A 26,239-nucleotide genomic window follows, 5' to 3' on the forward strand; every position below is an offset into this window, starting at 1 on the left:
ATAATGCTCTATGGCTTATCTCCTCCCTATGTTTTTCACAGGATGTGTATCATCTTACATATCATATATTCACATGTTTATTTATGGCTCCCTCACCTAGAGTAAATTCCAGGGAGGTAGATTTTCTAGGTTTGAATTGACTGCTGTATCCTGAGTTACTACAAGAGTGCGTTAAATGAACACATGAGTCCCAAAGAAATAGGACCAAGGATTTACTAATATGGGATTAAATAAGTTCTGAATATTTTTAATCGACAAACTCTAGTTCCCATTAGAATTAAATCCTAAAGAAAATGTAAACGGCTGCTGAGTGGAATTTTAAGAATTTCATCATCTGATGAAACTATCCTTTAGTTAGGTCACTTAACCAGGATGCTCTTTCAAAGGACTTTTCTAAACAGTACATTCAGAATTGCTAAGTTTCCTAAAAGTAATCAGTGCATCCGTATTTTGGCTGCCTAAGGACACTGCTTCTAGATAACATTAGTTTTTATTAACTGGACTTCAGGTACTTGCCTATCGGATTCATCTCCCAACTTCTGAACAAGCCTCTCCTGCACATACTAGTCCATGTGAATCTGCAAGTAGTCCTTTCAGTTCAGACCACGTGCCGAATTGCTATTGGGAGTTGCGCTCCACCCCCTCAAGAGGACAGAAACACTTTATAATCTTATCACTCAAAACACAAGATTGTGTGCACCAGCTTTCTCTTTGACAGTGTAGGTGGCTCTGAAAAGAGCCTTTGTATTTCAGCTTTTCTCACCTTGTTACTTATTTGGTCTTATGATGGCTCTCGGTCTTCTTAGGCAGCAGCACGGCCTGGATGTTGGGCAGGACGCCGCCCTGCGCGATGGTGACTTTGCCGAGCAGCTTGTTGAGCTCCTCGTCGTTGCGGATGGCCAACTGCAAGTGGCGCGGGATGATACGCGTCTTCTTGTTGTCGCGGGCCGCGTTGCCTGCCAGCTCCAGGATCTCGGCCGTTAGGTACTCCAGCACCGCCGCCAGGTACACCGGCGCGCCGGCCCCGACCCGCTCGGCGTAGTTACCCTTACGAAGCAGGCGGTGCACTCGGCCCACGGGGAACTGAAGCCCGGCCCGCGAAGACCGAGTCTTAGCCTTAGCGCGAGCCTTACCTCCTTGTTTGCCTCGTCCAGACATAACGACCTCAGCAACGTCACCTCAAGTAGCTACTAAAGGGAAAGTGCAAGGACAGCGCTTTTTATAACCCTTATTGGGCGCGAAAAAGAAGGTATGTCATTGGTTAGGATGTGGCTTCATTTTAACCAATGGAAAGGTGAAATTGGGATTCTTGCGTTCTGATTGGGCAGAACTAATTTCTGAAGGTTTCTTGAACAGCCACCAATCAGACATAGGACTTCGACTTACCTTATTTGCATAAGAGGTTCTATATAAATGAGGTACTTTGCACATTTAGTATTTTTTGTCGCTGTACGTTGCTTGTTTTTGCAGATCATGCCTGAGCTGGCGAAGTCCGCTCTGGCCCCGAAGAAAGGCTCTAAGAAGGCGGTGACCAAAGCGCAGAAGAAGGATGGCAAGAAACGGAAGCGCAGCCGCAAGGAGAGCTACTCCGTGTACGTGTACAAGGTGCTGAAGCAGGTCCACCCGGACACTGGCATCTCGTCCAAGGCTATGGGCATCATGAACTCGTTCGTCAACGACATTTTCGAGCGCATCGCGGGCGAGGCGTCGCGCCTGGCGCACTACAACAAGCGCTCGACCATCACGTCCAGGGAGATTCAGACGGCCGTGCGCCTGCTGCTGCCCGGGGAGTTGGCCAAGCACGCCGTGTCCGAGGGTACCAAGGCTGTCACCAAGTACACCAGCGCCAAGTAAATTTGTCAAGTTATTTTTAGATTAACCCCAAAGGCTCTTTTAAGAGCCACTAAGTTGTCAGTATTAGAGCTGAAAATACGAACTCTGAATTTATAAAGTTCTAGCGATAACGTGAGGTATTGAGAATTCCATTGTACTGAATCACACGTACTGTGGTCGTAAATTGTCTCTGAATAGAAGGAAACCAATTATACTACCAAGTGCTTCAGTAACACGGCCCTTAGATCTGGTAAGTTAACACGTGAACACAAAGAGAATCATTCTTGTTTCGAGGGTCTTCTGTGTGAAGTGCAGTGGCTTCCTGTTTAAGCCTTAACAGCCTCTGTCACGTGTCCTTTTTTTCTCCACCACTAGTGTTCTAATGTGCATTTATGTGTTAGTAAACTTGGTCTCCAATGACCTCCTAAAATGCAGCCTCTTAACTCAGCAGTTATCTCGTCCAGCCCATTTGGGGTCAGGACAATGCTAGAACTCTGCGCCGCCCTCCCCGCCCCCCCGCCCCCCCCCCCCCACCCTCACCCCCAGCCAGGAGGAACAAAGTCTGCAAGGCAAAGAGAAACATGTCTTCAGAGTAAAGGTATGTAATATGAGGGCTCACAAAAAAGATCTTATGTGGCCAATTTACTAGTTTTTAAAAAACATACGGCGAGAGAAACAAGTAACAGATGGGTGGTAAAATGGGGAAAAATAAGGTCATATCCCTCACCCGACATTAAGAAATATAAAGGACTGGAGGGAGATTTTAGAGTTGAGCCTGAGTCCAGGCCTCTGGTCTCATAAAACTCAGGCCTCCAGACAAATCCAACCCGCAGCCGAGAAGCTAGTTGGAGGCCCCACCCGTGCCCGGGGGAATCTTGCCCCGCGATCACTACTGTGCTCAGTCCATTTCCCACACCCTAGAGTTAACTATGTGAACTGCCTTGAGCGATCCACTTTAAATGGTTTAAGACACCAGCGTACAGACGGATTACTTTAGCCCTTTCCTTGAAAACGTGGGGGCCCTAAAAAGGGCCTTTTTAATAAACAAACAGGATCAAACTTTTTTCTTTTAGCCGCCGAAGCCGTAGAGGGTGCGTCCTTGGCGCTTGAGCGCGTACACTACGTCCATGGCCGTGACCGTCTTGCGCTTGGCGTGCTCGGTGTAGGTGACGGCGTCCCGGATCACGTTCTCCAAGAACACCTTCAGCACCCCACGGGTCTCCTCGTAGATGAGACCAGAGATGCGCTTGACACCTCCACGCCGGGCCAGGCGGCGGATGGCGGGCTTGGTGATGCCCTGAATATTATCGCGCAGAACTTTGCGGTGGCGCTTGGCGCCCCCTTTCCCCAAACCTTTCCCCCCCTTACCACGTCCGGACATTCTCAGGAAATGAACAGAAAACTGCACTCAACTTGTCGCAGCTCCTTTTAAAAAGTAACCTCTGCGGACCAGAGTGAAAACCAAACGAGCTGTGGCGGGAATCCCTCTGGGTTGGGGGAGGGGACCTAAAGACCTATAGGAACAAGCCGGCCGTACTACTCCCGTTTGTTCTCTTTCAGTCAATTCTTTTGATTCCTCAAGACCTAGGCTATTTTTCTCCCCTTTTCTCATTTAATTTGTTTCGCTCCTCATCCTCGTTAAGCAACAAAACTTTAACATTGTAGATGATACATAAAATAGCACAGAGAAGAAAATATTCTGCTTTTATCTCTACCTATATACATGTGTCTTCTTTCTCTACCAGTATTTGCATACGGTTAATACCATTTTGTGAAGTTTTTCTCCTAATATATGGGGGAAATATACTACCTAGAAATAGAGCAAGATGGGCTAATAAAATAGAGAATTTCAAGATCTTCCAGGTATATTGCTAAATTCTCTTCCACCAAATGTGTGTCAATTTCCATTTTTAATATAAATTCCTATTATTATTTTACTGATAATGGGTAGAATCATTAAAAAAATTTAACTCTATAATAATCCAGATTTGGTTTCTTGTATAGAGAATTAACTTTTAAAAAATTAACCAGCTGGCTCATCAGTATAACAGTAAATATTTTCTCCACTTATTTGAGGAACTTAATTGATCGTTTATTGAATATTTCACTTAAAATTATTTCTTGAGTTTTTATTCTGCTGATCAGTCTATGTATAGTGCTCTAGCATTTAATTATTTGTAATGTTGAAAAATAAGTATTTGCCAGTGAATTCATACCTCATAATTATTTATTTCAAATTAATTTCTACTATTATAGAAAAATCATTTTATCTAGCTGCAACAAAGTAGTTATTTTAGTACTCTTAACTGTATTAAATCTATACAATTTATTAGGGTAAATTTGTTATTTTTGAAGTACTGTGTCCTCCTAACCTGCAAAATACTGAATCTGGGTCTTTAAATGTCTCAGTAGATTTTTTTTCTAGGTAACATATAATTAAAATTTTTTTTAACTTTCATTAATTAGAAGAGCAGTTAATTTGTCATTAGTGAACAAGTAGAAAATTCCAATGCAGAGAAAAGAAAGTCTATCTTTGTCTTTCTAAGAAAGCCTTTATTAAACGAATGATTATATATTTCAAACATTCTTGGATGTATATACTTAATTTAAAAAATATATACTATTTTACTATTGCTTAAATTCTGAGAAATTTTAATCCCTTCTTTCAGCATTAGCATATAATCCCATTGTTATTCAATGATTTTCTTTCACTTTCCTTTATTTCAATGAGAGTTACTTTTAGCAAGGTTGCAATACAGTATTTTCAAAGTACTCCTATAAACTATAAATTTCATAAAATAAATAAAAACCTTTGCAAAAACGAAACTGATTCAACCAACAGGAACAAAATTCAATATATGTTACAGAGATGGGTATATATCCAGCATAATTTAACAAGTTAATTTAAGGGCAAATACAAGTTGAAAATAAGAGGCTTAATTCTCCTCGAGGGTCCCTTTCCTTTCCTTTTTCTCTTTCAAAATTTCTTTCTCTGTCCTTTCCAAATGTACGTAAAATGGCTAAAAAAGCCCTTTGCCAGCTTCTTAACTCAGGAAAGTTTCCTCAAGGAGCTTAGAGTCCTCTCTTTAATCATCAAGGAAAATAGTACTCTTTTTCCCAGTTTCCTGACTCCAGATTGCAAAACCTACCTAATGTAATGGGTAGTATCTACTTACCTATATAAAAGAGTGAGATTTTTTTCTCTATCTTTGCAATCTCTTTAAAAGATTGCCCGTGTAGAGCATAATATTTTGAATAAGCATTAAGCTTATTCAATAATAAACTTTCTCTTCTTTTGTTTTACATTATATTTCCCCAACATTAGTTAACTGGAATATATTTTACAAACCCTTCTCTACTTTTTTAAAAAAATATTTATTTATTTATTTGGCTGAGCCAGGTCTTATGCGGACCGTCGTTGCAGCCTGCGGGGTCTTTAGCTGCGGCATGCAGGGCTGGAACCCAGGCCCTTTGCATTGTGAGCGTGGAGTCTTAACCACTGGACCAACAGGGGAGGCCCCCTTCTCTACTTTAAAAATGGGTAAAATGCCCACCAACTACTAACCTCCCTTCCTATCTGATTTCATGAGTTTTTGCATAACAACTAGTGATTATAAGACTAGCAATGGATGGATATCTGAAAAGTTTGTCAGATTCTTTATAATTTCTGAAATTGATAAGCAAAGGTTTATTGTTCTATAAACATACAATATATTATTTTATAAAAATACAATGCTCTTCGGGCCGTTTTCTAACATAGTAACTGACTTAATATGTCGAGATGAACAGTTCAAATCAAATATTTTCTTTGTGGCTTTATGTTCTTTCACTGTTGAAGGGCAGCTGAATATGTCACCCCAAAGTATGCCTCTTTGTCATAAGGGTTATTTTGAACTAATTATTTTTGAGAAACAGCATAGACAGGTGAATCTCTGAAAACAGAAGTTACCTTTTTGTTAGAGACACATATGTATAGAGGAAAGCTACATTTGTGTCTCCCTCTGTATACTATGAAGAGAAGGATGATCCGAAATCATGAAAAAGATCTTATGGGAGAAGGCACCCACTTTAACCTGCATAATAAACCCTTGTTTATTATGCGTTTTTCTGATAATGTGTCCCCCCTCCCCTACACAACTTTCTTTTGTCTTTAGCTAAAGATGGTGTGTAAGGTGGTGGCTTGGGCCATCTTGAGGAGTTTACTCATTTTTCCTGTGTCTCTCCTGTATACATGAGGTTTACATGTTAATATAATTTTGGTGGTTTTTCTCTTTTTAATTTGTCTTTTATTCTAAGTAGTCTCAGCCAAGAATTCAAAAGGAAATTTCTTTTTCCTACACAGTACAAATCAAATCCAGCAGCAAACTATTGGTTACACTTGTGAAATATATCCTATACCTAACCATTGTCTATTACCCCAATTTAAGCCAAACCACCATTATCTCTCAAAAAGACCACTGCAATAGCTTCCTAATTTATATCATTACTTCTAAACTTTGTATTCACCATACAGTTGCCTTAGTGAACTTTCACAAGAAATGTAAATCAGGTTATGCCATTCCTCTGTTCAAAACTCTTAGAATGATTTGCAGAAACTTACAGCATGGCATATAAAACCCTACATGATCATAAAGCCCTACATGATCTGACCTCTGCCTATCTCTGTGAACTCACTTTCTACCCTTGCTTTCTCTGCTCTTGATCTTCCTTAAATATTCTTGATCTTAAACTTGATCTTTAACTTTCTATCTCAAAATGCCCAAATAGATGGGCAAATGCCCAAATAGTTTGGGCAGAATAGATGCCCAAACTGACTGTAATGGATATACAAATGTCTACAAATATAAGAAAAAAATGTTCAATTACATTATTAACCCACAACATTGGATTTAAATTAAAAAAAAAACCCTTAAAAGAATTGTAATGCGAGAGTTTTAATTTGCTTTAAAACTTTTGTTTAGAAATATTCTCTGTGTATCATTTAAAATACAATGCATGAGTTCAGATTTTTTATATTAATACAGACAACAGTACACATCAACAAAATATTAGTATTTGGTGTTGAAGGGGAGCAGACTAGGCCACCCCAAAATACACCATTTAGCATAAGGATTATTTCGCTGAACTGAGGCGTTTGAGATGAAGCAGATCCAAGAAAATCTTCTTGCTTTCCTTCTGTTTCCCTAAAAGCAGGACACAGATTTACAGAGATGTCCCTCCTCCTCTCTTTCCCAGGAAGAACAAAGGTTAAACCTAGTAAACAACTTTAGGCCCTTATCAATGGAGAAGGCATCAATTTAAATATGCCTAACAAAGTTTACCCTTGTTTCCCTGGTAACCTCCCCATACCTGACCTCCCTACATCTCCATCTTTAGCGGCAGATGGTATTTAAGCTGGAGTTCTTTTTATTTGTTTTGTTTTGTTTTTTGGCCGCACCTCACAGCTTGCGGGATCTTAATTCCCTGACCAGGGATTGAACTCGAGATCTTGGCAGTGAAAGCCACCAGGGAATTCCCTGGAATTCTAAGGCACCTCTAGAGGTACTCATTTTTCCCTGGGTTTCTCCCATGTATAGATGAGGTATAGTTGTTAAGAAACTTGTTTTTCTCTTTCGAATTTGGCTTTTATTACAGGGCTTGTTACCCGAAAACTGGGTTCGCCTCTTGGTGGATGTCGCACCAAAAGACAGAACCAAGCCAAAGATCAGGAGAAGGAAGAAAGAATTTATTACTACTTGCAGCAAGTAAGGAGAACACCGGGGATCTTCCCAAAGCAGTGTCTCCCTGAACAGCAAAACTGGGGAAGTTTTAAGCTAAGGGTACATGCATATTCATGAAGGGGCAAAATTATCATTCCATTCTCCACCTAGGTGGGGGCCTTAGTTCCTGCAGAACTCAAAGACTGTATCAGATTTTTATCTATATCCCTTGAGGAGGAACTAGGGCTTTTATTGTTGAACTATTGTTTCTTGACTGCTTTTCCTTTGTTCCTGCACTCCCTTACTTTCCTTAAGATCATTGATTACTGAGACACGTTCAAGGGCAAGCATTAGATCACGCTTAGATCACAAAATGGCTTAGGCCAAAATGGCTTCTCTTATGTAAATAAAGCCATTCCTGGGAATTACCCGGTGGTCCAGTGGTTAGGATTCCACGCTTTCACTGCCAAGAGCCCGGGTTCAATCCCTGGTCAGGTGCGGGGACCCCCTAACCTATCTGCCTACAGACTCTCAGCCAAAAACTCGGAAGGGTGGAGGAAAAAGTATGTTTTTTCCCTACAATTGGAAGACATATTTAAAGACAGAACAATTGAATAATGAATGAAATCATTTGGGTTACATAACTTCTAAAAAGCCTATGAAAAGTCAAATATTTTACTGTTTTTTGATGGGTCATTTGAGTGTCTAGCATTGTTAGATATTGTTGTTGGCATTTCTTTTTATTTCAAGAAGTCTTATTTATACTAGGATTGGAAGAAGTTCTATTTTAAGTACAAAAAACAAAGACAATAAAAGGGTATGAATAATTATATGAGATATTAGAAGACTTAAGTGCTAAAGAAATTCCAGCTATGAAGAGGCAGTTTCAGTGAAAAATCATAATTAAGTTGCAAAAGAATGGGTTAGATTGACCAAATCTTACAGCAACGGTTTTTCACCTGGGATCCATATATGCCACAATGCCTCTGAGGATAAAAATCAGCAGAATGTGGATGGGGCGGTGGCGGTAGTGGTGAGGGGGGAAGTCCATGAGTTTAGAAGGAGAAAAATATATATTTTAATTAACCTTTAACTGAACATTGGCATTTCACTGTATTATGAATTTAGGCCTCAAACCTCAGTACCTGTTACTTTGTTACCCAGTGGAAATCACAGATGTTTCATTTTTCATAACAATTGCTGCGTTATCTTAAACCATCTTTTATACTTATCTTATTACTGATGGCAGTTAGGCTCCCCAAAAGATTGTGTTATGTACTGTGTTAATTATATAAGTGCATATGTCACTCTATCAAATTTACTTTTAAAAATACTTTGATAACTGTAATGTAATAAATTTTTTTGCATTTTGTACACTTAAAACATTATTCTGAGAAGTTTCCACTTAGTCACCACACAGCCAAAGGTGTTCATGATATTCAAGAAAAAAAAAGTTAACGTCTTTTATTTTGAGATGACATCAATTCAAAGAGTTCAGTGAGTGGAGAGTAAGAGGCTAGATTCTGCGACCTAGGCAGTAAAAACCATCGGCAGGGGTATTCCTTATTTGGTTACAGCAACAGAAGTTACTTGTCATGTCACATCAAGTAACTCTTTCAAAGGTAACCCTATCAGCTTTGCTGACTTGGTTTCTGTCAGGAGCCCACAACACACTACATTTCTCCACTACTTACCAACTACTTTGTCGAACCATATCATAATCCTCTATATTATTTTCCTTACCCCACACTTACTTTAAGTCTACGAGGCAGAAGTTTAAGTCTGCGTGATTGGCAACACTTTACATTTCAATAGCAATAGTTATGGAAAACATTTCCTCAAATGTCTTGATAGGTTTAAAGTTTGTTAGAAATAACTAACCTGTCAAGTTCTCCTGACGCAACAGCATTTGAGATTTAGGCCGCAACCCAAATATGAGAAACCTTTCTCGTGCTCCAGAGTGGTGTCACATCTACAGATGTAATCCCAATATTTTAACGTAGCAACATTGCCTCGTGGCACATGTACTGTTAGGGAAAACGTATGTGGCTGACAGTATTTGGGTGAGGGAGACTATCGTGCCACGAAGCTCTCCGTTGATCTGTAGGGGAACTGGATGTCCTTGGGCATGATGGTGACGCGCTTGGCGTGATGACACACAAGTTGGTGTCCTCGAAGAGCCCCACTAGGTAGGCCTCGCACGCCTCCTGCAGCGCCATCACGGCCGAGCTCTGGAAGCGCAGGTCGGTCTTGAAGTCCTGCGCGATCTCGCGCACCAGGCGCTGGAACGGCAGCTTGCGGATCAGCAGCTCCGTGGACTTCTGATAGCGGCGGATCTCGCGCAGGGCCACCGTGCCGGGCCGGTAGCGGTGCGGCTTCTTCACGCCGCCCGTGGCCGGCGCGCTGCCTTAGGCCGCCTGGTCAGGCCCTTGCTGCACCGTCTGCTAAATTCGAGTCAGGGTAGTGCTTCTTTTGTACCAAAATATCTCAGAAACTGATGCTAATGGTTACCCGTGGACGCACACTTATTAAGGATTAGCGATAAAGTCCTAAGTCCGTAGATAATCACTGCAGCGAACTTTCTTTAAAACGTGATAAAATGTTTTTCTTACTTTGCTTTCAACAAAGCACAGGATGGGAAAGGGACTCAGGCTTTTATTGAATCTCACTACCCCTTTTCATCGTCCAACGTAACAAATGTTAAAACTCTTTTACAGAAAATATGGGTGGCCCTGAGAAGAGCCTTTGGTTTGAATTTATCCGAGTTGCTATAATCTAGGCAATTACTTGCCCTTGGCCTTGTGGTGGCTCTCGGTCTTTTTGGGCAGCAGCACGGCCTGGATATTGGGCAGTACGCCACCCTGAGCGATGGTGACTTTGCCTAACAGCTTGTTAAGCTCCTCGTCGTTACGGATGGCCAGCTGCAGATGACGCGGAATAATACGCGTCTTCTTGTTGTCGCGGGCCGCGTTGCCCGCCAGCTCCAGGATCTCCGCAGTCAGGTACTCCAGCACCGCCGCCAGGTACACCGGCGCGCCGGCCCCGACACGCTCGGCGTAGTTGCCCTTGCGGAGCAGGCGGTGCACTCGGCCCACAGGAAACTGCAGCCCCGCCCGGGAAGAGCGGGTCTTGGCCTTGGCACGAGCTTTCCCGCCTTGCTTGCCTCGTCCAGACATCATGAAACCAACGACAACACCTCAGAAGTCTTTCAGAACGAAAGCGTAGGGGCAGCACTTCTTATAACCCTTTTTGGGCGCGATAAAAGAGGTATGTCATTGGTTAGGATTGTGGCTTCATTTTAACCAATGGAAAGGCGGCATTAGGATTCTTGCGTTGTGATTGGGTAGAACTAATATCTTACGGCTTCTTAAACAGCCACCAATCAGACACAAGACTTTAACTTATCACCTTATTTGCATAAGAGTTTCTATATAAAAGGGACACATCGTATCTTTTACTACGCCATTTCTCTTTCTCTTAAATACTTTTGAGTTGTTTTTCATCATGCCGGAAGCAGCTAAATCTGCTCCTGCTCCGAAAAAGGGCTCCAAGAAGGCGGTAACTAAGGCGCAGAAGAAAGATGGTAAGAAGCGCAAACGCAGCCGCAAGGAGAGTTATTCCATCTATGTGTACAAGGTGCTGAAGCAGGTCCACCCGGACACCGGTATCTCGTCTAAGGCCATGGGCATCATGAACTCGTTTGTCAACGACATTTTCGAGCGCATCGCGGGCGAGGCGTCGCGCCTGGCGCATTACAACAAGCGTTCGACCATCACGTCCAGGGAGATCCAGACGGCCGTGCGCTTGCTGCTGCCCGGGGAGCTGGCCAAGCACGCCGTGTCCGAGGGCACCAAGGCTGTTACCAAGTACACCAGCGCCAAGTAAACAGTGAGTTGGCTGCAAACAATTTAACGGCTCTTTTAAGAGCCACCATATGCTCAATAGAGAGAGCTGGTGCTGGTTTTGTTTCTGCGCTGGGCCTTCGTAGCTCATTACAGTACTTAGTCTGCGAAGTAGAGCAATTACTGAACAGTCCTTTAGGACTTTACTGTCACGGTAAGCTTGAGATACGCTAACCTCAAAAAATGTTACCTGACCCTGGCAAAGCTCTGGAACTCCTTGTAACCCTGCCCTGGCCTTTTCATTGTCGTTTAGGTACTTCGTATATTTAAAAGGGTTCAGATACCAATTCTGTTACCATTTAGGGTTAAGTAACGAGGGAGGAGTTAATTTTTAAATTCGTAGTAAATCCAAATACTCATGGCTCTGGGACAAAGAATTGGATTCCTGCGGGGTGCAGAGATTGCGCGGGCAGTTTAAATTTGCCTGGGTGCCCGCTCTTTCCCTCCACGGCCTGATTGGTTGCCGGCATCCAGGAAGAGACCGGGGCTTTCGGTGCGCGGGAGGAATCCACTTCCTGCTTCTCAGTCTAGCACACAGAAGCTCTTTAATAAACATTTTCGGGTAGTTATTGCTTTTTTCATTTTTGTCTTTTTCTTAGTGCTTTTTCCCTTTCGAGAATGAGATTTAATTAAAAATCAAAATTTTCTTTAGAAAGAAGGGAACTTGGTGGATGTGATTTTCAGCCTGAGAAATACCAGCGCTTTATTTCTAATTAGAATATTGCTTTCGTTTTGCCCTATATCCATATAATTGGAAACATTGCAAGACTAAACATGACTATTTGGGGTCCGATGAAGGCGAGAAGCTTGAGGGCGTTTATCTCAAACTTTTTTCTGAAAAAAAATCCGTTTCTATTTTAAAGTTGCTTTGGTTGGTATTTTTAATGCTATTTTAACTTTGCCTGGAACCAGTGAAGAAAACCAAATTCCGCGTCGTTCAGGTTGTCATAAATGAGAACCAGGCACTCAACAATGCTTACGTGTCTCTTTTAGGTCAAAAGCCATTATCTATAAAGTTTGGAAGCTTCCACTATGGCTGATTTTTTATTTAGGTTGTGATTTTCAATGAATTTAATTTACGTAAATAAGTTACCTAATTTATCTAAAATGGATCTAAATTTAGCATAGTAATAATGTCTAAAAGCAATTAATATTTGTTAAATCCACTGTCAAATGTACTCTTCCCCTTTGTTGACCCAAAGCCTACCCATGTTTCAACGCCCACTTCAGCCTTGCCTGCCCTCTGAAATTTCTTCCCTTTTTTGAGCTTTTTCTAACAGCTTGTCCAGAATTTGGAAACTGCCTCCATAGTGTCTCATATATCTATTTGAGTTGCTACTAACTGGCTTGTTGTGTGTTTCCATATAGAGAATGTACACTCATCATGACATGAAAAATAAAGAAAGGAAGAAAGAAAAAAAGTTATTTTCTTTCACCATCTCCATCCCACACTCATGGTAACCGAGTCCTGTAAATAAACAGAACATAAATGATTTTTGTTTCTTGTTGTGTCATGTGTCACGTGAGCCTCCCATCTTCTCCATTAATCCAAATAATTAGATGATAATTTCCAAGCTAAATACTTTTTTGGTTGTTTCTTTGTCTTTTAGTATATAGCAATCAGAATAAAATCTGTGGAAGAAGGAGAGGGATTGGAATAAAAGGTGAGTCATCCTTTATCCCCAGATGAAAATTCATAAAGACTAAATTTTTGAAAACTATAAAGTTGAAAAGTCCCAGCCAATTCTCCTATTACGCAGAAAATTAAACTTCCTAAGAGATATATAAACCAGGTAAATAAATCAAATCTTCATCTTTGGGCCTGTTTGCACCTTGATGGAATTCCCTTATGAGTAAGGGGAGGATTTACTCCTTTGCTTGAAAAACCAAATGCTATCAGTTTATCTCATCGTTCAAGGCTAAACTAACACAGTATGTCATTTGAAAAAATGTACGTTGTGGTGTATCTTATCACAAAAGAAATAGACATTTGTTGCTCACAATACTTAGAACTAACTGCCAGGTCTTCCCCAGAGGTCACAAATCAGGATGACGCCTTGACTATTGCCTTAGATGAACCAGCTGGCTGTAAAGGACTTTTTTTCAAGGTACATTAAATGATTATATTTCCTTTTCTACTGTACACATATTTCTTTCTAAACTAATCTACAACGCTTATTGAAATCAAGGCACCCATTCCCTCAGAAGTTAATAGAGACACACTGACAGAGTCTGTCAAAAGATTAGTGGCTCTATATGTAGATGCCATGCAGATATCTGTTCTTCAATTATAACTTTATCTTTGTTATGTTAAAGTTAATTTCATTATAATACAAATTTCTGTTAATTTTATTTTCAATTGTTGATGATATATGGAAAATACTCAATTAGTAATAACTACATTTACAAACTATCCATTGATTTCAATAAATTTTGTCCTGGATGAGGCAGGGATTTGTCTTCAATGAGGTAGACACTTATTCTAGATTTGGATGTGCTTCACTTTCTCTTATGTTGTTGCTAGCAAGACTATCTGTGGACTTAATGAATACTTTATACCTCACATCTCACAGAATTTTTTTAACTGATCTCAATACATTATAGAGAAAAAGTAAGGCAATGTGCAAATGGCAATGAGACTTACTGCAGGCTTTTTTTTTTAACATCTTTATTGGAGTATAATTGCTTTACAATGGTGTGTTAGTTTCTGCTTTATAACAAAGTGAATCAGTTATACATATACATATGTCCCCATATCTCTTCCCTCTTGCGTCTCCCTCCCTCCCACCCTCCCTATCCCACCCCTCTAGGTGGTCACAAAGCACCATGCTGATCTCCCTGTGCTATGCGGCTGCTTCCCACTAGCTATCTATTTTATGTTTGATAGTGTATATATGTCCATGCCACTCTCACTTTGTCCCAACTTCCCCCTCCCTATATCCTAAGTCCATTCTCTAGTAGGTCTGCATCTTTATTCCCATCTTGCCCCTAGGTTCTTCATGACCATTTTTTTTTTTTTTAGATTTCATATATATGTGTTAGCATACGGTATTTGTTTTTCTCTTTCTGACTTACTTCACTCTGTATGGCAGTGTCTAGGTCCATCCACCTCACTACAAATAACTCAGTTTCGTTCTTTTTTATGGCTGAGTAATATTCTATTTTATATATGTTCCACATCACCTTTATCCATTCATCTGTTGATGGACACTTCTGTTGCTTCCATGTCCTGGCTATTGTAAATATAGCGGTAATAAACATTTTGGTACATGACTTCTTTTGAATTATGGTTTTCTCAGGGTATATGCCCAGTAGTGGGATTGCTGGGTCATATCGTAGTTCTATTTTTAGTTTTTTAAGGAATGTCCATACTGTTCTCCATAGTGGCTGTATCAATTTACATTCTCACCAACAGTGCAAGAGGGTTCCCTTTTCTCCACACCCTCTCTAGCATTTATTGTTTGTAGATTTTTTGATGATGGCCATTCTGACTGTTATGAGATGGTATCTCATTGTACTTTTGATTTGCAAATCTCTAATGATTAATGATGTTGAGCATTCTTTCATGTGTCTGTTGGCAATCTGTATATCTTCTTTGGAGAAATGTCTATTTAGATCTTCTGCCCATTTTTGGATTGGGTTGGGTTTTTTTGTTTGTTTGTTTTTTTAATGTTGAGCTGCATGAGCTGCTTGTAAATTTTGGAGATTAATCCTTTGTCAGTTGCTTCATTTGCAAATATTTTCTCCCATTCTGAAGGTTGTCTTTTCGTCTTGTTTATGGTTTCCTTTGCTGTGCAAAAGCTTTTAAGTTTCATTAGGTTTATTTTTATTTTTATTTTTATTTCTATTTCTCTAGGAGGTGTGTCAAAAAGGATCTTGCTGTGATTTATGTCATAGAGTGTTCTGCCTATGTTTTCCTCTAAGAATTTGATGGTGTCTGGCCTTACATTTAGGTCTTTAATCCATTTTGAGTTTATTTTTGTGTATGGTGTTAGGGAGTGTTCTAATTTCATTCTATCACATGTAGCTGTCCAGTTTTCCCAGCACCACTTATTGAAGAGGCTGTCTTTTCTCCACTGTATATTCTTGCCTCCTTTATCACAGATAAGGTGACCATATGTGCGTGGGCTTATCTCTGGGCTTTCTATCCTGTTCCATTGATCTATATTTCTGTTTCTATGCCAGTACCATACTGTCTTGATTCTTCCAATCCAAGAACATGGTATATCTCTCCATCTATTTGTATCATTTTTAATTTCTTTCATCAGTGTCTTATAATTTTCTGCATACAGGTCTTTTGTCTCCTTAGGTAGGTTTATTCCTAAATATTTTATTCTTTTTGTTTCAATGGTAAATGGGAATGTTTTCTTAATTTCACTTTCAGATTTTTCATCATTAGTGTATAGGAATGCAAGAGATTTCTGTGCATTAATTTTGTATCCTGCTACTTTACCAAGTTCATTGATTAGCTCTAGTAGTTTTCTGGTAGCATCTTTAGGATTCTCTATGTATAGTATCATGTCATCTGCAAACTGTGACAGCTCTACCTCTTCTTTTCCAATTTGGATTCTTTTTATTTCTTTTTCTTCTCTGACTGCTGTGGCTAAAACTTCCAAAACTATGTTGAATAATAGTGGTGATAGTGGGCAACCTTGTCTTTTTCCTGATCTTAGTGGAAATGGTTTCAGTTTTTCACCATTGAGGACGATGTTGGCTGTGGGTTTGTCATATATGGCCTTTATTATGTTGAGGTAATTTCCCTCTGTGCCTACTTTCTGGAGAGTTTTTATTATAAATGGGTGTTGAATTTTGTCGAAAGCCTTCCCTGCATCTACTGAGATGATCATATGGTTTTTCTCCTTCAGTTTGTTAATATGGTTTATCACATTGATTGATTTGTGCATATTGAAGTATCCTTGCATTCCTGGGATAAACCCCACTTGATCATAGTGTATGATCCTTTTAATGTGCTGTTGGGTTCTGTTTGCTAGTATTTTGTTGAGGATTTTTGCATCTAGGTTCATCAGTGATATTGGCCTGTAGTTTTCTTTCTTTGTGACATCTTTGTCTGGTTTTGATATCAGAGTGATGGTGGCCTCATAGAATGAGTTTGGGAGTGTTCCTCCCTCTGCTATATTTTGGAAGAGTTTGAGAAGAATAGGTGTTAGCTGTTCTCTAAATGTTTGATAGAATTCGCCTGTGAAGCCATCTGGCCCGGGGTTTTTGTTTGTTGGAAGATTTTAAATCACAGTTTCAATTTCAGTGCTTGTGATTGGTCTGTTCATATTTTCTATTTCTTCCTGGTTCAGTCTCGGAATGTTGTGCTTTTCTAAGAATTGGTCCATTTCTTCCAGATTGTCCATTTTATTGGCATATATTTGCTTGTAGTAATCTCTTATGATCCTTTGTATTTCTGTCGTGGCAGTTGTTACTTCTCCTTTTTCATTTCTAATTCTATTGATTTGAGTCTTCTCCCTTTTTTTCTTGATAACTCTGGCTAATGGTTTATCAATTTTGTTTATCTTCTCAAAGAACCAGCTTTTAGTTTTATTGATCTTTGCTATCGTTTCCTTCATTTCTTTTTCATTTATTTCTGATCTGATCTTTATGATTTCTTTCCTTCTGCTAACTTTGCGGTTTTTTTGTTCTTCTTTATCTAATTGCTTTAGGTGCAAGGTAGGTTGTTTATCTGAGGTGTTTCTTGTTAAGGTAGGATTGTATTGCTACAAACTTCCCTCTTCAAAATGCTTTTGCTGCATCCCATAGGTTTTGGGTCGTCGTGTTTTCATTGTCATTTGTTTCTAGGTATTTTTTGATTTCCTCTTTGATTTCTTCAGTGATCTCTTGGTTATTAAGTAGTGTATTGTTTAGCCTGTATTTCTTACAGATTTTTTCCTGTTATTGATGTCTAGTCTCATAGCGTTGTGGTCAGAAAAGATACTTGATATGATTTCAATTTTCTTAAATTTACCAAGACTTGATTTGTGACCCAGGGTATGGTCTGTCCTGGAGAATGTTCCATGAGCACTTGAGAAGAAAGTGTATTCTGTTGCTTTTGGATGGAATGTCCTATAAATATCAATTAAGTCCATCTTGTTTAATGTATCATTTAAAGCTTGTGTTTCCTTATTTATTTTCATTTTGGATGATCTTTCCATTGGTGAAAGTGGGGTGTTAAAGTCCCCTACTATGATTGTGTTACTGTCGATTTCCCATTTTATGGCTGTTAGTATTTGCCTTATGTATTGAGGTGCTCCTATGTTGGGTCCATAAATATTTATGATTGTTATATCTCCTTCTTGGATCGATCCATTGATCATTATGTAGTGTCCTTCTTTGTCTCTTGTAATAGTCTTTGTTTTAAAGTCTATTTTGTCTGATATGAGAATTGCTACTCCAGCTTTCTTTTGATTTCCATTTGCATGGAATATCTTTTTCCATCTCCTCACTTTCAATCTGTATGTGTCCCTAGGTCTGAAGTCGGTCTCTTGTAGACAGCGTATATACAGCTCTTGTTTCTGTATCCATTCAGCCAATCTATGTCTTTTGGTTGGAGCATTTAATCCAGTTACATTTAAGGTAATTATCAATATGTATGTTCCTATTTTACTGCAGTCTTAATGTGTACCACATCCTTCGTTGATAAAGAAGCAGCCTAATCAATTATTGGGAGACTCAAAGTGGCACCTAGCAGTTTTACTGGAGTCCTGTTCAACTGGATACTGTATGTGTGCTGAATAGTGACAAAGAATTGGTGTAATTTCTCCCCTTGTCAAAACACATTTGTTAAAGAACTAAGAGGTAGGGCTTCCCTGGTGGCACAGTGGTCAAGAATCTGCCTGCCAATGCAGGGAACATGGGTTCGAGCCCTGGTCTGGGAAGATCCCACATGCCGCAGAACAACTAGGCCCGTGAGCCACAACTACTGAGCCTGCGTGTCTGGAGCCTGTGCTCCGCAACAAAAGCCCGCGATAGTGAGAGGCCCGTGCACCGCGATGAAGAGTGGCCCCCACTTGCCACAACTAGAGAAAGCCCTCGCACAGAAATGAAGACGCAATACAGCAAAATTAATTAATTAATTAATTAACTCCTACCCCCAACATCTTCTTTAAAACAAAACAAAACAAAACTAAGAGGTAGAAATGGAGTGGTACCACTGCTATTACACTTATTTAATTACCAACTTGAAAAAGTTTTACTTTCCATCCTTGCATCTCTGCTGTGTTCATTTTACTTTTTTTTTTTTAAGAAGTTTTAGTATCCAAAGGAGGACTGACAAAATCAGGTAATTTCAGTCAAAATCCTAGTTTTGGAATTTGGAAGTTAATTCTAACATTTATTTGAGGATCAAAAGGGTAAAAAAAGAAAATCCAAGAAACTCCTGATGAGGTAGAATATGATTTAGTGATAAAAAAAGAGTCATATAGCTATAATACTGGGTGGTATTGCACAGAAATGGACCCATTTACCAGCTGAATTAGATAGAAAGGCAAAGATCGTATCTAATTTTTTGTTGAATCTTTAGAAATGAAAATGGTGAGGTAAGTGAGGAAAAGATAAGCTGTTCAAAAATTTATCAGGAAAATTGGATACCCACAGAGGAAAAAAGACCCTTAAATGTAAAAGGAAAACCATTAAGCCTTTTTAGAAGGTAAGCTAAGAAAATATCTCACAGTACCAAAGGATTTCTTAAACAAGAAACAAAAGTTCTAACCATGAAGATAAGAGTGTTATGTTACACTTCATTAGAGGAGGCATTTTCTTTTTAAATTATTTTGCAGCATCAAGACTTCTATGTTCTTTCTTAATTTGGGAAGGACAGAATATTAGTGAATATCAATTTTAAATGAGGAAAGAGTTGAAAAGTCTATTTCTACTAAAATCTGACCTTGACCTCACTCAAGGTCAGATTTTAGTAGGTTCAAACCTTTCTTCTCTTCATTCTACTTTCTAATTCAGAATAATTAAAGTGTTAAGATGTCTTTTCTTATTTTGTCTATAGAGAAAACAAGTCATTTTTTTTATCATATAAGAAACTAAGATTTTCAGAATAAAAGAATTTCAATTATAACCTTAAAGATGTTAAGTTTAAAAAAAATGGTACTGATGAACCTAGTGGCAGGGCAGGAATAAAGACGTAGACATAGAGAATGGACTTGAGGACACAGTGCGGGGGGGAAGTTGGGGCGAAGTGAGAGTAGCATTGACATATATACATTAAAAAATGTAAAATAGTGAGCTAGTGGAAAGCGGCAGCATAGCACAGGGAGATCAGCTCAGTGCTTTGCGATGACCTAGAGGGGTGAGATAGGGAGGGTGGGTGGGAGGCTCAAGAGGGAGGGGATATGGGGATATGTGTATGCATATGGCTGATTCACTTTGTTGTACAACAGTAACTAACACAGTATTGTGAAGCAATTATACTCCAATAAAATCTATTTTAAAATGTTAAGTAAAAAACGCTTTTGACTTAAATTTGAATGGAAAATATCAGTGTGATCTTTTTTTTTTTTTTCCTTTTAAGAAAACCCTTATTTCCCCCATCACTTTTCAGAGAAAAGGTCTGCAAGCAATGACCACCCATGGACAATGAGCATTCCCATCACCCAGATTATAGTTTCTCAACTCCTTTTCCAAAGAGCAAACTCAGATTTGGTTAAACGTCATGAATTAAAATAGATTTAAAAGACACAGTAACCAAATACCATTTGTAGATCTAATGGAATACCATTCAGACAAAATCATTGTAAAAAAATATTTGAGGCCATTGAGGATTTTTTTTTTTAGTACTAGATATTGGATGATGTTAAAAATCATTTAAAATTTTTCTTAGGTGAGAAAATCTTGTATTTTATTTAACTCTGTATCCGTAGGATGTTTGTGAAAATATTCATGATTGAAAAAAATATGTTTATGATTTCTTTACACTGCTACCCTCTCCCACAATGTACACCTGGATAATGAAACAAAGCAGATGTTGGTAATTGTTGAAGCATGTCTGATGGACACCTGGAGGTACGTTTTCGTGTACTTTGGGGTATACTTCAAGACGTCCATAATCCTTTCCCCGCTTCCTTCCCCCTTACCCCCCCCCCAAAAAAAAAAGGTTTCAAAAAAGCTGGCCCAATTAACGAAGATAATTCTCTTTCAGTCAACAAGGGGTGACAATGAGAGGAATCAAGTGCTGGCAAAGAGAAATTCTGGCAACTGAACTAAGGGAACAAGAAGGCCATTTGCACAAGGGAGGAGCTCAGAGCTGCAGCGGTCCCCTCCTCCCATCTCCCAGGCTCGACAAACAAGAAACGCTATTGCCATCTTGTGGCCCTTTAAGAAAATGTAGCTAATATTGTTTTGTGGTTTCTACTAGGCAGTCCATTGCTAGGGTTTAATAATTGCATATATAAATAATACAATAAACAATCCTATTTCAAACACAGTCCTCATCTGCCCAGTTCCCCCATCAATAACAAAGAACCACGTTTATTAGTTTCCTGTGTACCCATCTGGAATTTCTTTATACAAACACATATATGTAAGCGTGGATTCTATTCTGTCCCCATTAACATAAATGGCCAATGGCTATATTCTTCTCATGGTTCTGCCCCTTGCTTTTCTCATTATCTAGCTTGGAGCTCTTTCCTATTAGTAAGTAGAGTGGGTGAAACTTCTCAGCAAGTGCACCTGAGCCAGTGACCCTAGGAGGGTAACCTGAGGCCAAACGTTTTCCTACACTGGCTGCATCTTCCCTGAAAATAAGCCTGATGCTTATTTGAGAGGAAGCCTGGGACTCTTCGATGAACCTGGTACAGAAAGCTCTGGGGTGGCTGAATTCCTGTTCCCTTCCTGAGATAGGACTTCCATGCTTTGTAATAAGGGACATTGAGGTCCTGATGCAAGTATTCATCTTGTCAGTGAGGCCTTCTTTGACTGTCATCTTTAATAATTAAGCCACCCCATGCAAATTTCCTATCTGTATTACTATATTTTTCTTCATAATACGTATCAAGATCTGGCATGCTATATACTCTACTTATTCTTTTGCTTATAATCTTCACCATACTGCCCTCTTCACCAGAATGTAAGTCCCTTGAGAGATGTATTTTTCTGCTTCGGTCTACTTTGATAACTACTGTATCCCCAAGCTTCTAGAACGGTGCCTGGCACAAAGTATATCTGGATAAAGTAATATTCCTTGGCTCCACTTCTGTTATGGGAGACCCTCAAAGAATTTTCTTTACTTCCTTGGGTGTAAAGAAAGTAAAGAAAAACCAGTATATATATGTATTATCATACATGTAAGAATGCAGGAACATGTATTGATGACAATAACATATACTTTGAACCAAAAGATGCAGAATGGTGGAATGATATGTTTTAGGAATCAGTCCAGATGTGAGTTTTTCCAAGCAACTTCACCAAAACCATATAATGGGGTGCTTTTTTTTTTTTTTCTGTACGCAGGCCTCTCACTGTTGTGGCCTCTCCCGTTGCGGAGCACAGGCTCCAGACGCGCAGGCTCAGCGGCCATGGCTCACGAGCCTAGCCGCTCACGAGCCTAGCCGCTCCGCGGCATGTGGTATATTCCCGGACCGGGGCACGAACCCGTGTCCCCTGCCTCAGCAGGCGGACTCTCAAACACTGCGCCAACAGGAAAGCCCTGGGGTGCATTTTCTTTAAGAGCGTCTCTATAATCATTTTCTAGAAAGTATAGTTATCTGAACTAACTTTTCTATATGAAGAACATATTGTCTTTGTGGTTTTAAAGACAACTGTGAAATAAAATTGTTTCACCTGCTGAAAAAAAAAGAAACCCTTCCTTGGGATTCAGCAGATCAAAGACAAATTGTCTTCACTTCCTGCCATTCTCTGAGGGCTCCTTCTGGTGACTCCCAGTTTTCTCTCCCCTGCAAAAACCTTTGCTTTTGTTAAAACTCGGATTGCTGCTTCTTCATAAATTTTTTTCATTAATGATTATTGGTACATACATTATTTTATTTTATTTTTATATGCCAAATAAGGCAAGTGACACATTGTGTCACATCAAGATAGTCTGCCCTCTCTGAATTTCAAACTTAGCGTCATTCTGTCAGGAAAGACATGCAGCCTGGTTGGTTTCAGGGGTAGCGGTTAACAGGAAATGACAAATCTCCCTCTCCTCAAAGTACTGTTTTCTGAATTAACATTTCTCCCAGTAGAGAAACACTGGTGTCTAAGGACTTCTCCACATGGGCCAAGGCTCCCATTTCACCCCTGCAGTTAGAGGGACCGAGCACTAGAGGGCGGTGCTGTCGATGCCATTCGCTGCTCATCCAGCGGTAGGACCCTGTGGACTTCTGAGTGGAGACAGTTGTGTTCGCATTTGGCTAGTCTTTTTTCTTCACCTGCTCCGATTTTCTCAAACTCCCTTGCCTTCCGAAATTTCAATCACTGTTTCACTGCCCATCGTCTCCTCTCTGGCCATAGTAGATGGAGTATTCTATCTAGTCCAACCAATGAAGGGACGAATTACTGCCAAACTTGCCTCCAGCCTAAACGCCTTTAAATCTGCACTTGGAACCACGTGGCCTGAGATCCTCTTCAAAATACCATCAAAAGGACCTCATAGCAATAATCGCCACTATCTATTCAGTGCTGTGTACCACAGAAAGATAAAAATCGAATTACTCACATTGTTTTATTTAGTCTAATTTAATTTATTCATGAACATATATCATTACCCCCTTTTTAGACGTGAAGCTGAGGCTCAGGGGAAAATTAATTCAAGTCACATGGCTGGTAAGTGGCAAAGCCAGTACTGGAAAGCAAATTTTTTTGATTCTAAAATGTGTGTTCTTTCTTCCATCTCAGCTCATGTTCTCTCCGTGTTCCTTCTCAATGTGTCCTTGCAAGTTCTCTTAACACATATTTACAAGTTTGAGGATTCCTTCACCAGTTAAAAGAGATATCCCCACCTCCGAGGGCTTGCCAGATCTTGTAGATTATTCCTGCACATTCTTTTTCTTTTCACTCATTCCTTCAGCCATTCGTGGTACATAGTACTGTAGAGGAAATGCTGTGTCCCATATAGGCCACCTCTTACTTCAGAGGCTGATGGAAGGAACATGGCCCAGCATCTGGGGCCCTTCCGTGTTTGAATAGCTTCTGGTTTCTTCACCTCTAGTCACACCATCTTGTAATCTTTCTGACACAGCTAAAGAAGTGTACTTCAAAACTCAGTTTGAAATGTAACTCCTCTGCTCAAAGTTCTTCAAAGGATCTTCCATCCCCTTAATCTGAATTTCAAACCATTACTCAACATTATGTACAATTTTCGAGCTCACTAAAAATTCATTTCTATCCGGCATGAATGTTTTATACCCAATTAAACAAGTTCTTCTTTCCTCAGAGAGAAGTTCCCATTTCCATGCCTGCGGCCTCTACACTCTTTTCTTGCCTCAGTTTTATTCTTTAATGCCCATTCTTGATTCCTTTGATCTGATATATTGTTATTCTCTAAACTCCCACAGCTTTTTTATTTATACTTGTTTTGTGTTTTTACTTTCCCACCATATATTTTTTAGGGGGTGCATGTGGCTTCTTTTCTGAACATCTCCATCTCCCCAAGAGCAGTAACTATCACACTGTAACCTAGCACATTTTCAACACCTAGCTTGTAAACTTCAGTATTTGTTGATTTGTCCTGGAGAGTGGAAAGATCTGTGTTTTTTTTGTTGTTGTTGTTGTTTTTGTTGTTGTTTTAGAACAACTTTTTATAGATGTCAAGATAGGAAATGAAAAACAGACAATTTGTATCTTTCCTTTTCCACAATTGACAGCTTCCTGTGTTCAGGCCTTGACAGTGTTTTGTACCAAGGAGCTTTGTCTTGATATGTTTCCTGCTCCAAACAATATGTGACTTAATGACAAATTCTAAAATTCTACTGGCATGCTCTTAAAAGTTGTCCATATGATGCATATCAAATAAATTAATTTTAATACAATATAGGGATTGTTTGTTGTGCATTCTACTGGTAAGCAAAAGGTGTTGGCTTCGAATCTGTACAGGATTTTGTTTTTGCATTGCCTAGTACTGCCTGATACTCATTTCTTTCCACAAAACTGTTGCCTGGATTGTCTCATTTGTTTTATTTAGGGGAGAGAGACAGAGAGAGAGAGAGAGAGGGAGGGAAAGGGAGGAGAAGAGAGAGAGAATGGGAAAGAGAAAGAGTCATCTAAATCGGAAAGGAAGTCCACCCCTGAAACTTTCCAGTTTTTCCCCATAGAACGCTTTTCCTCTAACTGGCGACTTGGAGATGGTTTTTTGCGAGGCGAGTCTGCCATCTCCCCAGGTTGCCGGCTTCCTAAATAAAGCATCTTTCTTTTTGCACCAATGCCTGTGTCTTGAACATTGACTTTTGAGCGATGAGCAGCCAAATATGAGTTCTGTTCCGGCTCCAGCCAGTAACATTCTGGCTGGTCTAAGGATTAAATGGACTTGAGACAGCTTAACAAGAGAAGATCAAACCAAACTTTAATAACACGTATATGTGGGAGAGACCCAGGAAAACTGAGTAACTTGACAAAATGGTCAAAATCCTCATCTTAAATACCATTCTCAGCTAAAGACAAAAGAGGATGTTGGGGTAGTGGTTTGGTACTTCAGCAGGGAGGGAGGCAGTTAACATGGAGGTGGGAAAACATATGCTTGGTAAACAAATGTTCGATAGGCCAGGCAGAGACAATGGGAAATAGAGTGAGCTCTGATCTCTATGCCCTGCCAAGTTTCCCACTGCCACAACTAGCCCAGATTTTTTTGTAGATACCTCTGGTGATAGCTCTAGTCTGGAACAGGCCTTTTATCTAAATTCTTTTAGGCAGTTAAGGAAGAGGCAACAAGGAAAACTCCTGGGGTCTTGTGTCTTAAAAATAATCAGCCTAAAGGAATCCTCATGCCAAAGGGATGCACTTGGGCTGGCAAATTTGGCTCCCCTACAACATGTTTACCTTGTATATACATGGGAGATATCCAGGAAAACTGAGTACAACTCCCTGAAATGCCCCGAGCCACTACATTAAGTGCCATCTTCAGCTAAAGACAAAAGAAAGGTGGTGGTGGCTGGGGACGTCAGTTACAGGAGGTTACCAGGAAAAACACAGTGCGCGAGGGTAATGTCCTTATGCACATTTAAGTCGGGTACTTTCTCCATTGATAAGAGTTTCTCTTCCTGGTAGGGATTCACCCTTACAAGTGGAGACTTCCCTTATAAATGTTAAGTTCCCTTTTAAAAGGGTAAAGTCTACTGTTTTTTAGTGCATCTCCTGTGTTTTCTTCTCAAAAATAATCAGCTCAAAACAATCCTTATGCCAAAGAGGCATATTTTGGGGTGGCGTATTCTGCTGCCCTTCCATTGGCTAGGGAAGAATCTGCTTCCAAGCCCCCTCAGGTTGTTGGCAGAATTTATTTCCTTGCAGCTTTAGGACTGAGGGCACAGGCTTCTTGCCGGTTGTTAGCTGGAAGTATCTTTCAGTTCTCAGGAGCTACCTGCACTTCCGAGAGGTGCCTGAAGCTCCTTGCCAAGTAGGCTTTCCCTCCTTGACCATTTACATCATGAAGCCAGCAAGGATACTCTTTAGAGTGAATCAGCTAGCAAGAATGAGTCTTATATAGCTCAGTATAATCACAGGAATGATCCAATCATCTTTGCCATATTCTATTAGTTAAAGTAGGTCCCAGGTCCAACTCTCACTCAAGGGGAGGACATAGACAAAAGTCCAAACACCTGGATGTGGGGCTCATGGGAGGGGTCTGTCCACCACACACATAAA

General features: G+C 40.0%; 5 protein-coding genes and 1 pseudogene across 5 annotated transcripts; 2 read left to right on the forward strand and 4 right to left on the reverse strand.

Moving 5' to 3' along the window:
- Positions 1 to 771: 771 nt before the first annotated feature.
- Positions 772 to 1,158, reverse strand: LOC115848791 (histone H2A type 1-J). Its single transcript, XM_060308222.1, has one exon. The coding sequence runs from the start codon at positions 1,156 to 1,158 to the stop codon at positions 772 to 774; it is 387 nt and encodes a 128-aa protein (XP_060164205.1).
- A 315-nt stretch (positions 1,159 to 1,473) lies between these two features.
- LOC115848795 (histone H2B type 1-K-like) lies at positions 1,474 to 1,854 on the forward strand. The gene has a single exon (XM_060308225.1). The coding sequence runs from the start codon at positions 1,474 to 1,476 to the stop codon at positions 1,852 to 1,854; it is 381 nt and encodes a 126-aa protein (XP_060164208.1).
- A 1,048-nt stretch (positions 1,855 to 2,902) lies between these two features.
- H4C9 (H4 clustered histone 9) lies at positions 2,903 to 3,214 on the reverse strand. Its single transcript, XM_030849748.3, has one exon. It carries the CDS (start codon positions 3,212 to 3,214, stop codon positions 2,903 to 2,905), a length of 312 nt encoding a protein of 103 aa, XP_030705608.1.
- Positions 3,215 to 9,605: 6,391 nt separating this feature from the next.
- On the reverse strand, positions 9,606 to 10,214 carry LOC115848829 (histone H3.1-like; annotated as a pseudogene).
- Positions 10,215 to 10,315: 101 nt separating this feature from the next.
- LOC115848785 (histone H2A type 1-like) lies at positions 10,316 to 10,711 on the reverse strand. The gene has a single exon (XM_030849732.2). The coding sequence runs from the start codon at positions 10,709 to 10,711 to the stop codon at positions 10,316 to 10,318; it is 396 nt and encodes a 131-aa protein (XP_030705592.1).
- Positions 10,712 to 11,036: 325 nt separating this feature from the next.
- Positions 11,037 to 11,417, forward strand: LOC115848815 (histone H2B type 1-J-like). Its single transcript, XM_060308226.1, has one exon. The coding sequence runs from the start codon at positions 11,037 to 11,039 to the stop codon at positions 11,415 to 11,417; it is 381 nt and encodes a 126-aa protein (XP_060164209.1).
- The last annotated feature ends 14,822 nt before the right edge of the window (positions 11,418 to 26,239 follow it).

This window comes from Globicephala melas, chromosome 11 (genome assembly GCF_963455315.2).
Source record: "Globicephala melas chromosome 11, mGloMel1.2, whole genome shotgun sequence".
Classification (NCBI taxonomy): Eukaryota; Metazoa; Chordata; class Mammalia; order Artiodactyla; family Delphinidae; genus Globicephala; species Globicephala melas.

Bases quoted from the DNA above. Each gene is read 5' to 3' on its own strand.
- LOC115848791 (XM_060308222.1), bottom strand. From the start codon at position 1,158: ATGTCTGGACGAGGCAAACAAGGAGGTAAGGCTCGCGCTAAGGCTAAG.
- LOC115848795 (XM_060308225.1), top strand. From the start codon at position 1,474: ATGCCTGAGCTGGCGAAGTCCGCTCTGGCCCCGAAGAAAGGCTCTAAG.
- H4C9 (XM_030849748.3), bottom strand. From the start codon at position 3,214: ATGTCCGGACGTGGTAAGGGGGGGAAAGGTTTGGGGAAAGGGGGCGCC.
- LOC115848785 (XM_030849732.2), bottom strand. From the start codon at position 10,711: ATGATGTCTGGACGAGGCAAGCAAGGCGGGAAAGCTCGTGCCAAGGCC.
- LOC115848815 (XM_060308226.1), top strand. From the start codon at position 11,037: ATGCCGGAAGCAGCTAAATCTGCTCCTGCTCCGAAAAAGGGCTCCAAG.